A 16,392-nucleotide genomic window follows, 5' to 3' on the forward strand; every position below is an offset into this window, starting at 1 on the left:
TACTGCGCTCCGGCAGAGGAAATACATTGTGAATAACTTAGGATTTTCAATAACGTAATAGTAGTAATCAATGTTGCTGCCTAGGTGAAAGTTCTGATGAATATTCTTCAAATCGGGAGGGAAAAAATTTCTCCACTTTGGGTCAAACGAAGTCTCTTCTTCTAGTATCTCCCTTTTCCACCTAAGTCATCCACACGGGTAGTACTGTCACTGGGAATTCTTCCACCTAAATATAATGACGATTTGGAGCTGTTGATGGGCGAGGATAGTGCACATGAGAGATCGAAGAAATGACATTCTTAACAACGTGACAGTATTCTATGATGTTATCGAGGAAAACATCTTTCAAAAGCCTCACCAAAACACCGAAAGGGGGCATGCGCCTGGTTACACGCGCACAAAGGCCTCGTGTTATCCGGAAAATTGACACTAATTTGTCCTCTACGGGTCCTAAAGAAGCAGTATTCCAGGCAACAAGGGATTTAGGTAAAAAAAGGCGCCTCAACCAGCTTATCTTCAGGGCAAGGAAAAGATGGCGAGCTATTGGAGGTTTTGTTAAAGATGAAGAGCAAAGAGGAACCTCTAATTCGAAAAGACGACAAGAAGGTGCAAGCTCTATTCTTATTTTAACGACAGCTACTTCGAAAAACACGTGGATGGAAGCGATCTTTCTGAACAGAACGAAGACGATTTTGAGGAATCCCTGGCTGGTGGTCTTAGCAATCATTGTGGCAAGGACCTTCAACAGCCGATGCATCAGGGTCTTTTTCCGTCGCAAGTCAGTCAGGGAAAAGGCCAAATTATTCCCTAATGGATAATGGAAAAGTCGAGTCCGAGTGCCCTCACTAGAAGGCAACTAAGATATGCTCTCATGCTCAAGCCGTTGCCGAAAAGAAAGACGAGATCGCTTCCTCGCTTACATGATATAATAAGCTTAAGTTTGCCAGAAAGCGGGGTTTAACCAGCGCTCAACCCTCGGGAGCAAGATCAGGGAAAACACCATCTGCTACTCTCTTAGAAAACACTATGGGCTCTGCAACCCGAAAGTATAAACTTAAATGGCCTTTGAGTACTACGGTAATGATTCTGCCCAACGAATCCTGGGCGAAATTCTTGATCCGCCAAATGATGTTATTGCGTCTACTAATGACTACATATCGTTCAAGAAGAATGGGAAACTACAAGTCCATTTCGGGCCCACGCGCTACCACCTACGTGCTGCATGCATCGCCGCCAAAAAACACTAAATTTGAAGCAAGTACTGACATGGCGATTACAGAGAATGACAAGCGCTTATTTAAAGAGTCACATAAACGCTTAATTTATGGGGAATTTCAATTCTAATAATCAGGCTCTCGTATTTCTATTTTTCTTTACTCCTGATTCCTTCTTACTCCTCGCCCCATTTTTCGTCTTTTCTCTTGCGCGTGCGAAATGATATTGAATAAATTAAAGGAAAAGAGGCACGTGAAATGAAATATATACAAAATAAGAGAAATATTAATTAATAGAGGGGGCATTGTAGTCTATTAGAAACTGAAAAACCATCAGAAATTTGATCAAAAACTGAAAACTGCAAGAAATTCTCGCCGCATTTCCTCTTGTCGTTAAGAAAAACGCGACATACTCCACAGTTGCTTTTTGAGGTCCTTGAGCTTCGTCTATTACAGGCGCGTGAGGCACGTTGGGAGCCATAACTCGCAAATTGATCGACCTTAGTATTATTTCAACTGATGCTCACATCATCACACTACATCTGAAGAGGAAAACATGCTTTACCTAGAAAATTTGCTCAAACCATCAGGAACACTGACGAGGGTACTCAGCTGCTTAAAAATACCGCTGATTAACATGTGTGTTGAGGACATCGTCCCTCGGCTTCAGCCCCTGTTAATTCTTCCCCCCCCCCCCCCCCCCCCCCCACCACTGCCCGGATTGGTCTTTAAATCCCCTTGGAGAAACGCTTCGACAGCCAGTAGGGAAGAGTTTTAGTACAGTCTCTATTATAGTGAAGGGCTGGAAAATGAACTAACAAGAGCTGCGCTGTTAGGCTTGGCTAAATCTATATATTATTTTTTATCATAAACTGCAGTTATTAAGCTTTCCTCCGATGTAAAGTTTGTTAGGATTTAAGAGAAATTAGCACGCGTATGAATTTTTTCCCGAAGGACAAACCTTAAAGCAGTGAGAGCGAATTTGCACTTAGCCTCGTCCTCGCGTCGTAACTTCAGTACCAGATCTTTGAACCGCGAGAACTGGGAAGTGGCCTAATGGACTTTACTCAGTCTCATTACCATTATAAATAAGTACCAAGTTTTCCTATACCTTTCTATGCTCAAATGGTTACAGATAAAGTTTGCCTAGCGAAATAAACCTCGTCTTAGATAGATTTCTTTTAAACCGGGCTTAACCGAATGTAAATCAGAAACAGAGAACTGAAATAGTGAATTTTTCATAGCGTTCAATTTGAAGTCCACAAATATTGGTTTGAGCAGCTCCTATGCGGAAAAATATTTTAAACTGTGTTTGACAAAACAGCTTTGAAACATTTTTGAGCTTTGTTATGAACGGGGTATGAACCTGTTTCATGCTAATGGTACTTCACTTTAAGAAAAATGAGATTAAAGTATCCACCTAAAGATGGCAGACTAGCCCGCAGTTTTTTCCCGTTAGTATCCAACTAACAGCTCTGAAAGCCATGCAATATTTGCAGCATCAATAAGCTTCTTGTTTCTCCATCTTCATGCCGTTGTACTAATTTTACTTTCAAACAAAAGTTAAGGTTATGATCGATATTTGCAGTTAACTTGCAAATATGTAGCTCTACTCTAGGCATGAGAAATTTACTTGTAGAAAAGTGTTAATGTTCATATTCAGTGTTTTCAAACCTGGAGAGCTGTCTTGTTCACAATCGCGATCTCTATTGCGTTGAGGAACCTCCATAGCTGAAAAAGAACGTAAAGGGAAATATTATGTGTCTTCCCCGAGCGCTTCAGCGATCAGTTCATTTTCCGAATTAATCAGTTGAAGTTCAAGTTAAACAAGCCACAATACAAATGAAAAAATCTGAGATTTTTTTGCACACCTTAATCTCTAATAAGCTTTATTCCGTGATAATTTATGCCTTATACAACAATTTTATGATAAAATGAAAAAATTTAGCTGCAGCTCAATTTAAATAAACGTAAGTATAAAAAGGGAAAATTTCCAGCTGAAAGCGACCGAGGGCAGAGAGAATTTCCCTTCATTAAGTGAAAATGAAAATGAAAGTCATGACTTGGATTTAACAAATCAATATTCCAGAGAGAGAAAGAGGGATGCCCTCTCGATTGCAGTGATTTGGAAGCTTCACCCAGCGACCTTTGATTAGATCTATTGGTGCCACTTACCTAAAGCTCTTACAGAAAACATGGCGAAATAAAAAACCAAGTTAATTTGTAAACTCTTTAATACGAGTCGATGTGACTGTATAAACGGTCTAATCAAATTATAAACGTCTTTAAACAAAATCAAATGTCATTATCAGTATTTACAGTTGCAAATCACTGTAGCTCTACTCTAAGCATGAAAGATTTCATTGCAGAAAAGAGCTTATGTTCATATTTAGTGTTTCCAAACCTGAAGAGCTGTCTTGTTCACGATCGTGATCTCTCTTGCCTTGAAGAACCTCCTTAGCTGAAAAAGAACACAAATAAAATATTATTTGTCTTCGCCGAGCGCTTCAGCGATGAGTTCGTTTTTCCAAATTTATCAATTGAAGTTCAAGTTAAACAAGCCAAGATACAAATGAAAACATCAAGGCTTTCTTTACACACCTTAATCTATAATAAGCTTCATTCCCTGATAATTTACCCCTTACATGACAATCTTAAGTTCAAATTAAAGAATTTAGCTGCGGCTCAATAATTTGAATAGGCGTAAGTATAAAAAGGGAAAATTCCCAGCTGAAAGCGACCGAGGGCAGAGGGAATTTCCCTTCATTAAGTGAAAATGAAAATGAAAGTCATGACTTGAATTTAACACAGACAATATTCAAGAGGAAGAAAGAGGGATGCCTTCTCGACTACAGTGATTTGAAAGCTTCACCCAGCGTCCTTTGATTATATCTATTGGTGCCACTTACCTAAAGCTCTTACAGAAAACATGGCGAAATAAAAAACCGAGTTAATTTGTAAACTCTTTAATACGAGTTGATGTGACTGTATAAACGGTCTAATCAAATTATAAACGTCTACACGATGTGAAACACACTTACCTGCGTTAGACATGATTAACAGCGGATGAGAGAGAAATAAAAGCGGAAGATTTATGAAGACGAGCAACCTACGGAAATATTACAACCGCTTGATCAACACAACACACCTTGTTTCCTTGAGTTCACGACACGCTTAGTTTGTTATGAAAATTTTTCACATGCAAGCATAGCGAACTCCCGAGCCGAATTTTTCACGAGTACGTCTCTTTCCAAAGATTTTGACAACAGTTTTAGCGCTCTGGTGTCTCTCATCGAATTTTTTTTTCCCGAAGGACCAAACGCAGGTAAGAAGTAACGATGAGAGCGACTTTCTCTTAGCATCGTCCTTGTGCCGTAATTTCGGCACCAGATCACTGAACCTCGGAAGTGGCCTATAGGACTTCACTCACTCCGATTATCATTAGAAATAAATACCAAGTCTTTCAATACCTTTCTGTGTTCTAGTGGTAACAGAGAAAGTTTGCGTAGCGAAATAAACTTCGTTAAAATAAACTTCCTCTAAACCGGGCTTAATCGAATGTGAATAAGAAAGAGATGACCAAAAAACTGAATTTTCCGTAGGATTCAATATGTACTACATTTGAAGTCGACAAACATTGGTAAGAGCAGCTCCTGTATGAAGAAATGTTTGACAAAACAGCTTTGAAACATGCTTATGCTTTGTTGTGAAGGGACAAAACCTATTAATGTCCAGTGATGCATGACAGCAGACTAGCTGGTAGTTTTTTCCGGTTAGGCTCTAGTTAATGGCTTTCAAAGCCATGCAATATTTGCAGCATAATCAAGCTTCTTGTTTCTCCATCTTCATGTTGTTGCACTAATTTTAATTTTAAACAAAATCTAATGTCATTATCAGTATTTACAGTTAACTTGCAAATCAGCGTAGCTCTACTCTAACCATAAAAGATTTCATTGCAGAGAAGAGCTTATATTCATATTTAGTGTTTCCAAACCTGTAGAGCTGTCTTGTTCACGATCGTGATCTCTCTTGCTTTGAGGAACCTCCTTAACTGAAAAAGAACACAAATAAAATATTATTTGTCTTCGCCGAGCGCTTCAGCGATCAGTTTATTTTCCAAATTTATCAGTTGAACTTCAAGTTAAACAAGCCACAATACAAAAGAAAAAAACGGAGGTTTCTTTGCACACCTTAATCTCTAATAAGCTTTATTCCGTGATTTCATGCTTTACATGACAATCTTAAGTTCAAATTAAAGAATTTAGCTGTGGCTCAATTTGAATAGCCGTAAGTATAAAAAGGGAAAATTCCCAGCTGAAAGCCACCAGAGGCAGAGGGAATTTCCCTTCATTAAGTGAAAATGAAAATGAAAGTCATGACGTGGATTTAACACAATCAATATTCCAGAGAAAGAAAGAGGGATGCTCTCTCGATTACTCTGATTTAGAAGTTTCCCCCCGCGTCCTTTGATTATATCGATTGGTGCCACTTGCCTAAAGCTATTACAGAAAACATAGCGAAATATTTTCAAAACCGAGTCAATTTGTAAACTCTTTAATACGAGTCGATGTGAGTGTATAAACGGTCAAATCAAATTATGAACGTCTACACAACGTGAAACACACTCATTACATGCGTTAGACATGATTAACAGCCGACAAGAGAGACAAAAGAGATAGACTTGCGAAGACAAGCAACCTACGGAAATATTGCAACCGCTTGATCAACATAACAACACCTCGCTTCCTTGAGTTAATGACACGCTTAGTTTGTTCTGAAAATGGTTTATATGCCAGCATAGCGAGCTACCGAGCCGATCTTTTCACAAGTACGTCTCTTTCCAAAGATTTTGACAATAGTTCGTGCGCTCAGAAGTTTATCATGGAGATTTCTGATAAAACGAAAGGTAACGACCTCGCGCTCGAATGTTTATCGAACATCCTGAACCCTTACGTTATCGTCAGACTCGACTCACTTAATCTTGCTTCGCTTTTGGTAGGGTTTGGTCAGGTTGTTCGGGGCATCTCTGCAATTGGGGATACTGGCAAACAACGACCGTCATCAAAATATCTTCTATACTACTGCACTTAGTCTTACCTGGAACACAGAGGTAAAGATTCAACCAATCCGTTACTCGAAGTTCTTGGGAAAATTCACCCACAGCTAAAGTTTTTTTTCTCTCGACTAAGGCGTAAAACTAAATGAATTGTAGGTAACTGTAGAGCACTTTTACGATCAAGAAATTCAACAAGTCGAGAGGCGGAAGACGAATGACCTTCGATTGATCGCTTCCTTTGATTCCTAGAATTTAAATATGTAATCTTGACATTCGCTTAATTCAAATAATCACATGACTTGACAACGGAATTTAAATTTCCTTACTGTCACGCGACCACTTGTTGAGGTCTTTGCCTTAGTTTACGCCTACATTCCTCTGATCCCTATATTTATTTAGTGAGTAAATTTGATTTGCGTTTATCTTGGTTAGATCGTTGTCATTTTCATGATTGTCCGAAGATAAGTCAAACCGATAGATTTTCCCAAAGTAAGAATAGAGAGAAGCAAAGGACCGGGCGAGTTAAAGTCGATGGTCACGATTTCCTGATCCCTCTTTTGCATATTTCCATCAACCAAGTGCGTGACAAGAATTAAGGCTAACATCAGCCCCTCCCCCCCTCCCCTATTCTCCCTACCATTGAAATAAATGAAGCATTTAAGGGAATCCTACCCTTTTCTTGTTTTAAAGTTGCACACTGAATGCGTGACTGACCGGTCCACAGGTAGTCCAAGTTCGCACAGTGAGCCTCCTTGATTTAGCCGACGAGCGAAATGTGGGGATTTGTCCGAGAATGAACCGGCTGCATTTTTAACCTAGAAATTTGAAATAGTTTTGAATAAAAACAGGCTTCACTTGTCTCTATGTTGTTTGTTCAGTTGAATCTTGTGAGTTTCTTTTGGGCTGCTTTACGGTCGTATAACTAGTTTTTATTCCCTCTCTTACCTCTCTAAACAGCAAGCTAATTGGCTTCAAAGCAGCCTCGAAAATTCGAAAAAAGAGGGGGTGTTAACTTTGTTTTTAATCAGAACAGAGTCAAACTTTTGAGTTGAGAATACGACCATCCCTTCTGATGCAAATCCTTAAAGTTCCACAAGCCTAACATACTGTAAGCTCATGGGTTATACGCTTCGAAAGGGGTTTTAGGAGGGCTTATAAACAGAAGGGCTTATACCTGAGGGGTCGCAAAACTGGAAAAGAAAAGGCTATAGTGTGCTGATCAAAATACGTTTAGCATTTACTCGCTTTTAATTCAGCTTTAAAAAGTCATAATAACTCAAATTAGTTTCAATACATTGGGAACAGAATTAAAACTGGTACATAAAAAAAACTGAAGTTCAGACATTTCTCTTGAAGTTCATCTTTGCTCTTCTATCACTGAAATTTCCATGTTCAAGTCACAGCACCAGGGCTTTTCCTACTTTGATATTACAAAAACAAAAAAACAAGAAAAGCTATTGATGGGCTTTTATGGGGGGGGGGGGGCACTTATGAGCAGCAGTTTATATACAGTATTTATATATTTACAGACAAACTCTTATTGTTCAAGCCTGAGCTTCCTGTGGTGTGTTAGGGTGTAAGTGGGGTTTTGTACTCCTTTCTGTTACAAGAACCAACTGAGGTGAAATGAGCCATGAGTATTTTTAATTAATAACATGCTCTTTCCAAAAGCTCAGCAAAGAGAGCCACAGTAAGAAACAAATCATTATCAGCATCACACAGTGGAACTGCCACTTTGACATCTCAGCAACAGAAGATGGAGACACTGAGACACAAATATTAAAGCTGTTGGATTTCAGATGACAGCCAAGTATCATGATTAGAATTTAAAAGTTTGAAAACAAGCCACCAATGGATGAAACTTGACTTTTTCATGATTAATACCCAGTAATCTTTTCAATGCCTGATATTTTTGTAGTTGAACATGTTCATGGGTTCAACTACCCAACACATTGTCTTCTACTTCAGTTTTAAAATAAAATCTCACTTTTTGAAAACTGGAAATGTACAAAGGAAATGACATTACCATATCTGGGGTGACTAAAAATGGAATCATAAAATGGTCACCATTTTAGAATAAGCTTTATAATAAGTATGGGTAATTGTCACATATTTCACATTGACCATAATTTGCTTTTGGGAGTGGGTCCCCCATGACATCTTCTGTCTCTGAACTTTGCTGCAATAGATGCAGTTCTCCTTTTTCAAGTCTCTATACTTAAATTCTCTTTGCCTGCAACAAAAATAAATCACCATATAAGAAGAAAACTTTAGAGAAATAAAAAATTGAAAAAATATGATAAATTTTTTTTAATGATAGGAATCCCTATTTTACTAATACCTTGTTAGCAAGTAAAAAAAAGGCCAGGCACACTAGGTTTTCTATCATTTGAACATTAACTCACTCTACTACTCAAACCCCAAATAGTAACTTGGAACTAATTTCACCTTACAATATCACCCCTAAATTCAACATTACGGTCATGAAAATAGATGAAATGATTACTACCGAAAAAGGCTCTTAATTGTTGAGCAAATTCTCCTTGTCAAAAAAAAAAAAAAACTTTTGATTGCTGAGCAAATTCTCCTTGTCAGAAGACAAAGAAAAAAATATGGAGAATATGCATATATAATAATGTTAGAGTGTAAAGGGTTAAAAACAGACAATAGGGTATGTATGTGTATAGATTAGGGATTCTATGATAGCATTGTTCTTGTGCGATTTCCTTAGCTGTTCGTGTGTTCTTGCAGGAACTGGCACATGTGAGCACAGTGGAGCAGATCAAAAATGTATATAACAGCATGACAGCATAACAGTTACATGAGTATCATCTTCCAAATATGATGAATTTAATTTCTTTTCTCTATTGCTCAATTCTACAAATCTAATTTAATCACTCATGTTTTTCTGAGGGAAATCCCATGAGCTCAAGTACATCTCTTAATTTAAAGGCATGAGTGATGTTTAAAAAAGCTTTGGTTAATAAACTAGCCATTGGAGTGCTGTTTGGAAAACTTTCAAAACATATAACGAGTAACCATAAATTATGAAATGTCAGAGCTGTTTGATATGTTTTTATGTATGATATGTTCTCAACAAAACTTCATACAAATACTGCTCTTTGTACATTCCTAGAGCACATTCCTCAAAACATTTTCCACCAGTTAGAAAATGAAATAAGATAATTGTATTGTTTGATTTGATCCCTCATTAGAATGCAGAGGGTGATGGACCCATTGAATTTTTATGTTATCTTTCAACTGCTGAAACGTTTAGTGTTGTTTTGTTATCTTTAAAAGCTTTAATTTCAAGCCAATGTGTAGCATGGAAATCCTGTGTTGCACTTAACAAGTTATTTTTCAATTCATTAAAAATAGACCAATCAGGAATGAAACACTTTGTTTTGGTATAATGACTATCATTAGATTATTTCAGGTAGGTGGTATTTGAATTTAAGAAGAAAAAGTATGGAAGTCCTGTCTCTTAGTGACTTACTGTAGTCTCTCATTTATCTTGTTTTGGTTTGTTGATGACTGTATATTAATTTTGGAGGGAAAATAACAAAAAAGGACACTAACAATTTGACAATGAAAAGTTAAACCCCATCCCTCTCTCACTGTAGGACACTGAGTACCCACTGATAAAAGGATGAACCTGATTAATTCTGATTAAAGCTGACTCATTTGAGAGTGTAAGAGTTGGTTTGAGAGTACATGTTTAAGTAAAATGATACTGCTGCACATTATGGAATACAGATCACAAAGCTGAGATGTATAACCCTCTCTTTCTTTCTTGGGATGCCTTGTGCATTCGTGATTGTTAGATAAATATCAGTGCAAATATAATTATATATTTCTAAGCGTATAGGTGCTGTTAACAAAACAGCCCGATTTAAGCTAACGATTAAAGACTCTTCGTGATCTGCAAAACTCCGACAGGCCATGTTTGATTTGGAGTCAAAGTAGTTCTCCCAGCCCCACTCCACTCCTTATTTTTGACTGTCACCCGCCCCCATGGTACAAATTTTACTCTCTCCCCAGCCTTCCGTTGCCATACAAATCAAGATGGCGGCTGTAATTTTCGTTAAAAAAATGAGTGAGCACTCGCTCTGCGGGCTAGTTCTGCCTTGAAACGATACGGTTCTTAACAGCAGCCATGTTTGTTTCCCCGTCAAAGTTGAGCTCGATGACGTCACGCAATATTTTAGGGCGAGGATTTGATGTGGTTTATAGGAAGTGCTTAGGAGGCTGAAACTGTAGTGAGTATTCTATCTTTGTATTAAATTTTTGTTGGTGCAAAGTAAAAAGAGTGATTTTCTGGACACTACTTCTCCTTGAATGGTAACTGACTGCTGTTCAGTAAAAATCACTTGGTTGATAATGGTTTTGACCAGTTTTAAAGAAGCATTGGAGTATCGTTTGCTTTCTGAAATTTGTTTTTTGAATATGATTTTGATTTAAGCAACTCGACGAGGAATAAATTTCAGTACAAACTTTATTCTAAAGCATGTCTGCAGGAACAAGGAAAAAAGTCAATATAAAAATATTCATACTTATTGCCAAAAGTTAACATGTCCTCGTCACAAGGTACTATATGAACAAACAGGATGAAAACTATTCATTTTTATTTCTCAAAAGCCTTTAAATTGATATTTTTGGAATCACAGGAATCAATTAATGTTCCCTTTTATATCACCTTCTCCAAATCATGGACTGATCCATCTTTTGAGATGTGACAAAGACTCCATCAGTCACACAAACCACACAGATTATATATTATGGAATCGGTAATCTCGATTTCATGACTTATCATCTGTGTCATTTACATTTCAAACAATGTGATGTATCAAGAAAATTCACAGTATTTCAAGGAAAGTTTGATTGTAATTTATGGTTTAATTATAGTTAGTTAGAATATTACTCTAAATGAGCATGAATGCAAGGGTGCCACACTGAACAATACTTATGACATGAATTTTTCCTCAATTGAAAGTAAATTCTGTATGACCTCATATTTCCATACATTGTATTGTTTTTTATGTGGATGATGCCTTTAATACAACAATTTGATTGTTTAGACACACACACATAGCCAGCCAAAGACAATGATTTTCCAAAAATGAAGCATGGTGTTGGCAATACTGGCAGGTATATGCTCAAATGTACAAACTTAAGTAAAGATGCAACAAGACACTTTGGAATGGATTCTAACCACTTAGTGCATTAGGAATGAAAAAAAAAGAAGGATTTGATATATCCATGGTATACTAGCTGCATTAAGTGTTAACTGTCTACTTGAACGAAGAAAAAAAACCAAGATATCAGATGATTATGTATTATTAGTATGGCATACACTGGTAGTGGAAGTAGTGGTGCAGTGTCCAAAAACATTCATTCTGTATCCATGAAAATGTATTTGAGTAATGAAAAAGTAAGAAAAAATTATGAGTTGTTAAGTTTAATACATTTTTACAGTCTGATAACAATTCCTCAAAGACTAAAATTTAGTGCTGCATTGTTCTTTCCTAAATTATTCCATTTGCTTATCTTGCTGAATCCAAATTCCTCCTCTAGGTAATGGATCAGTGTCAAATGATGATCCTACAATAACATTAACTAGTACGTTAAGAAAAAATTTTTAAGACACTATTAATTGTGATTGTTTTAGTGTAGTAGTAAATGTTTTTGTAAAGGGTAATTTTTATGAACAAATGTGGGCATGCCTATAATCATTTTATATTTCCAAATCCTAGTGATACCTGTTTGAAGGGAACATTGTTTCAAAAGTTTGGCTGACATTAACAACTCACCACTTTCATCTTACATAATTTTTGAAGTAGTTTCAGGTAATGATGGATTGTAATGAAATCTATATTTTGCACTGAAACTTTGTAAATTTCTTCAATTTAACAACATTGATTCCATTTAGTTTCCCATCATCTGTCACTCTATATGAGCACGGAAAGTCAGCTTTAATAATTTAATTTAATGCATGTTATTACTGTAATATCCATAATGAAATTTACTTAAAAAACAATCCATAGATACGTTCAAGCTTTCTTATGGTTGACCCCCTTCCCCTCTCTTCTCCCATTAAAAATGATAATATCATTATCTGTTACTCAGGCATTAGTAAACCAATATATCAGATATAAACGTTATTGAATTATCGAGTGGTTTGAAATACTTGAGATCTTCTTATCAGTGTTACTTTGAGACAACAAAATGGAAGTTAGCAAAATATGTCTTTACAAAGTCTGTTTAGATTTATTGGTTACAGTCAGCGATAACATATATGTATTGGAGCAGTAATTATTGTGCGGTTGTTGTAAAAGATTTTTTTGCAAGAATCAATGGTTGTACTGTATTTAGCTTAATACTAAATCTTTGAAAATGTACTGATCACAATTTTACTCAGTAATTTACTCCTCTGACCCCCAGAGTTTGAGCTGCTGCATTTGGTTGGGGAATACGTGCCCAATTTTTATCCCAGGGTGTTTTTTGGGTTTTGGTATCAGGCATTTCATAAAGCAAGTCCTGCATTAGCAATCTCTTAATCATTTTATCATAGTGTATTCTGATTACATATGCGACAGCAACCTCATTGTATTTCAGTAAGTTTTAGGCTTTCACTATATATGAAGGGTTTTAGAACCAATGCACTTATTTTGTTAACTCTCATTCATGACCTATAAACTGTGTACCTTTTGATCGATATAATAAAATAAAGTTTTTTTTCTATTTTAGCCTCAATAAAGTTTGAATTGTGTTGTTCCAGCAGATATTGATATTGACTGCAACTGGAAAATTCGTCGCATATATCGCTAATCTCAACTAACTCCTTGCCCTTGGTTTTCATTCTTGCTCTGTGTAGAAGGATAAATGTATACACCATTCACAGCTTGACTGTCATGGGGTGACTTCAATATTTCCTAAAACAACATATATCAACATTCCTTTGCTTTGAGAAACTTGGAAGAGAAGTAGGTCTCAAATTTTGCAACCTGGTTTAGATGGCTTAATACTTGGTAAAGAATTGTGAATATTTTATTAACTTACCGTTGTGGTGCCAATAAATTTCGTTTCAGAGATAGAACTGTTTGTTCATGTGATGCTCTTACAATATATCCGCATTATATGTTTATCCATCAGTTGCAGGGGAAGCAAATACACGAGTAACTATTTTCCCTCCTGCAGTATTCTGCCATGTTGGAAAGTTCAATTTCGTAACCATGGTTATGGACACACCTCCGTCACACCTCTTTATTGCTCCAATCAGAGCTTGCGTGTAGCTTTCCCAGAATGCCCTTGCGATCGTAAAGCTCCAAGTTCGTGATTAACGTATTCTTCACTTAAATTTTTTCCATGTGAAGCGCAAACCTTTTGTACTTCTCCTACCAGTAGCCGTGAAAGTTCTATTTTGTAATGGAAATCTTGAGCTAGCCTTTCGTAGGGTAAATTTTTTCTTGCAAGTCCTTACTTGTCTTTGAGTAATCGTTCCATGTTTTCGCTGTAGGGCTTCCAACAATTCAATAAGGAACAAAGTGATTGTGGAAACTGAGATAGCTGGTTTGAGGGGTGCTGTTGCGCAGTACAATGTAATACAAACGCTACCCTACAAGTCAGTGGCACCGATGCATTATTCAGCCTATGTGGTGGAATGTCCACCACAGTTAGAAAGATTAACTTTAATTCGCATTACTATTATGGCAAGGAAGTCTTGAGGTAAACACCAGCACTGATTTGGTTCTTACTTGTTCAGTAATTTTCCATGCAGACCGTATCCACTGAAACGATCACAACCCATGTATTTTTGTTTTGAAAGGTATCAAACTTAGAATTAAAAGGGTTCAGTCCAAGTGCAATATAATGAATCACTTGCTAACTTTGCTTGCTCAAGTTCTACTGAGGAATATTGGCCATCAGTTATTTTTGGAAGGGCATCAGGAAAGTGTTCTCTTGTATGGCCCTCAGGCTTTGTAAGAAGTTATTATTTGCAGTTATAGCTGAATTCATCTGTTACAATGACATTAATTTTATAAAATGAATGAGAGACAGTTGATTTCATTTTCATATTTTTAGTTAAAAGTTATGGTGACGTAGTGGACATGGCCACCATGTTCACTGCCCTGGCCACTGCCATGATGCTGTCATTTGTGGCTCTAATTACACGAACAATGTATTTTCACAGTTAAGAAACACACTTAGTATGTCTTAAATGAATACATCATACCATGGAAAGTGCTTGAACAATGTCATTTAGTTTGCACGAGCATGACAAATTTAAGATTTTCTTAATATTGTGAAAAATGACATTTAAAGCAAATGTTAGCCAAGTTTGTTGTAATGGCAGCTGTTGTTAGGTTACAACTTACTTTACTTTACTATTTCATTTCTTCCACCCCTTCTTTTTTTATTATTTTTCTTGTCAGCATCTATTTTATGAGAAAAGAATACTTGGTTTGAACAAGTTTGTTAAAAATACTGCACAAATTCTCTTATTGAATTAGTAAGAAAACATTTTGTTGAAGTGACAACACTGAACCAAGTGATGGTAACATTGCAAAATTATGAACACCTGCTTTATTGGAAATGGCCGAAGGAAAATATCATTTTGTATTGCTAAGAATTTAACAGGAAAATTGTACTTCAGGAAGGTATGGTGTCACTTTTGCAACTTGGTACAGAGGGGAGTGACTATTCACTGTTTACAGGTGCAACATTTTGTGGAATCATAGCATTATAGAAGAAAAGAAAATATTACTTTACAGTTGACATTTACCCAAATCACTGCCTGTGTGGGGTGGTCCTTCAGGTAGATCTTCTTCATGTTTTGTATAAACAGTAAACATTATCTAAGAGTTGTCAATTTGAAAAAAAGGTATTCTTTTTAAATTAGTGGTAATTAAAAGGAAAACAGTGTGCCAACCTAACACAACTTCACTGCACAGAGCTTAACAGTGAAATTGTGTTTAAAGGAGGCTGTGGTGTCACTTTTCCAATGTCTTAAAGAGAGGATAGACTTACTGGTAATTGTTTACAGATGCATGACATTTCGTGGAATCATAGCATTATGGAAGAAAAGAATATATAATTTTCCAGTTGGCACTTAACCAAATCTCCAGTTGAAGGAGGTGGTCTTCAGGGTACATGCAAATCTTCGCCATCTGCAATATCAACAGGAAACTCGTGTAGTTGTCAGTGTTTAAAAAAAGGTATTTTATTGAAAGATCAAGGAACAGATGTGTTGTGAAAAACATTTTTTCTAAACTGATCATGTAAATTATATTTTTGTCTTGTGGTTGCAGAGTAATTATTTATTGAATAGTATATTATTTATTATGCATATGTAATTTTACAAATGTTTAAATCTTAATCAAGTTTTACAGTTCTGGTTTAAGTAAGTTAACATTCTGTTGTAAAACTAGCACTCACCTTCTTGGTTTAAATGTAGACCATATTTGAGAATAAATTGAAATGTTCCCACTTTTATTGTGTAAACAAGTTTTTTAGTAACCTGTGGATACAAAAATCTTAATAAAGTAATTCTAAGTAAGTGGTTAAGTGCCTTGTCAAAGATTATTCAAGAGTATGTGTGAGTATTCATTTGAAATGGAAGTTTTAAGACTTGAATTAATCTTTCAAGAATTATTTGTTGATAAGTAAATTGATAAATGTTAAAAAAATATCCTCACCGGGCGTTTCTTATTCTCTTGACCTCCAAAAGAAAAAATGCCATAATTTCACAATTGTTTATTTCAATTTTATTACATAACTATCTAACAATGGAGGCCAAATAACAACACAAATTGATCCCCTTGCTATTATTATGTCTTGTATCAATATGCTTTCTTTTTAGAAAGTGTAACATAACATTCCTTGACCTTTTCTGATGTCCATAACTTTTAGTCTGACATTAACAGTAATTGAGTGTAAAAAATTGAAATTTTTCTGTTTTCTTCCAAGCTGGGGAAGGAAAGATATCAAAGTTGTTTCATAATTTAACAATATTCACAAAGGTGACTTACTTAACTTTGTTTTATTTGGCAAGGATTAGTAAGCGCTAGTTACATGGAAGTCTTTACACCTTAATATCAGTATGCATATTCTCCATACTGTTCT

General features: G+C 36.1%; 1 protein-coding gene and 1 long non-coding RNA gene across 4 annotated transcripts in view; one reads left to right on the plus strand and one right to left on the minus strand.

Annotated features, from left to right (window-relative positions):
- Nucleotides 1-16,392, minus strand: part of LOC131791961 (tetratricopeptide repeat protein 28) — a 166,647-nt gene that overhangs the window by 15,315 nt on the left and 134,940 nt on the right. The window contains exons 1-5 of one of the 3 annotated variants that reach the window (XM_066167156.1): nt 6,312-6,550; nt 5,209-5,265; nt 4,256-4,323; nt 3,619-3,675; nt 2,889-2,945 (exon numbers count right to left, since the gene is read on the minus strand). In XM_066167156.1, coding sequence (XP_066023253.1) covers nt 2,889-2,945; nt 3,619-3,675; nt 4,256-4,268 — 127 coding nt within the window. In that variant the 5' untranslated portion in view covers nt 4,269-4,323; nt 5,209-5,265; nt 6,312-6,550. Of the gene's footprint in view, nt 1-2,888; nt 2,946-3,618; nt 3,676-3,815; nt 3,900-4,255; nt 4,324-5,208; nt 5,266-6,311; nt 6,551-16,392 lie in introns of those variants that run through there. The other 2 variants (XM_066167157.1, XM_066167158.1) reach the window with 2 other exon arrangements.
- LOC136281050 (uncharacterized) lies at nt 5,873-7,125 on the plus strand. Its single transcript, XR_010717551.1, has 3 exons — nt 5,873-6,120; nt 6,214-6,324; nt 6,995-7,125. It is a non-coding gene; the product is annotated as an uncharacterized lncRNA (long non-coding RNA).

The sequence above is a fragment of the Pocillopora verrucosa genome, chromosome 5 (assembly GCF_036669915.1).
Source record: "Pocillopora verrucosa isolate sample1 chromosome 5, ASM3666991v2, whole genome shotgun sequence".
Taxonomy (NCBI): Eukaryota; Metazoa; Cnidaria; class Anthozoa; order Scleractinia; family Pocilloporidae; genus Pocillopora; species Pocillopora verrucosa.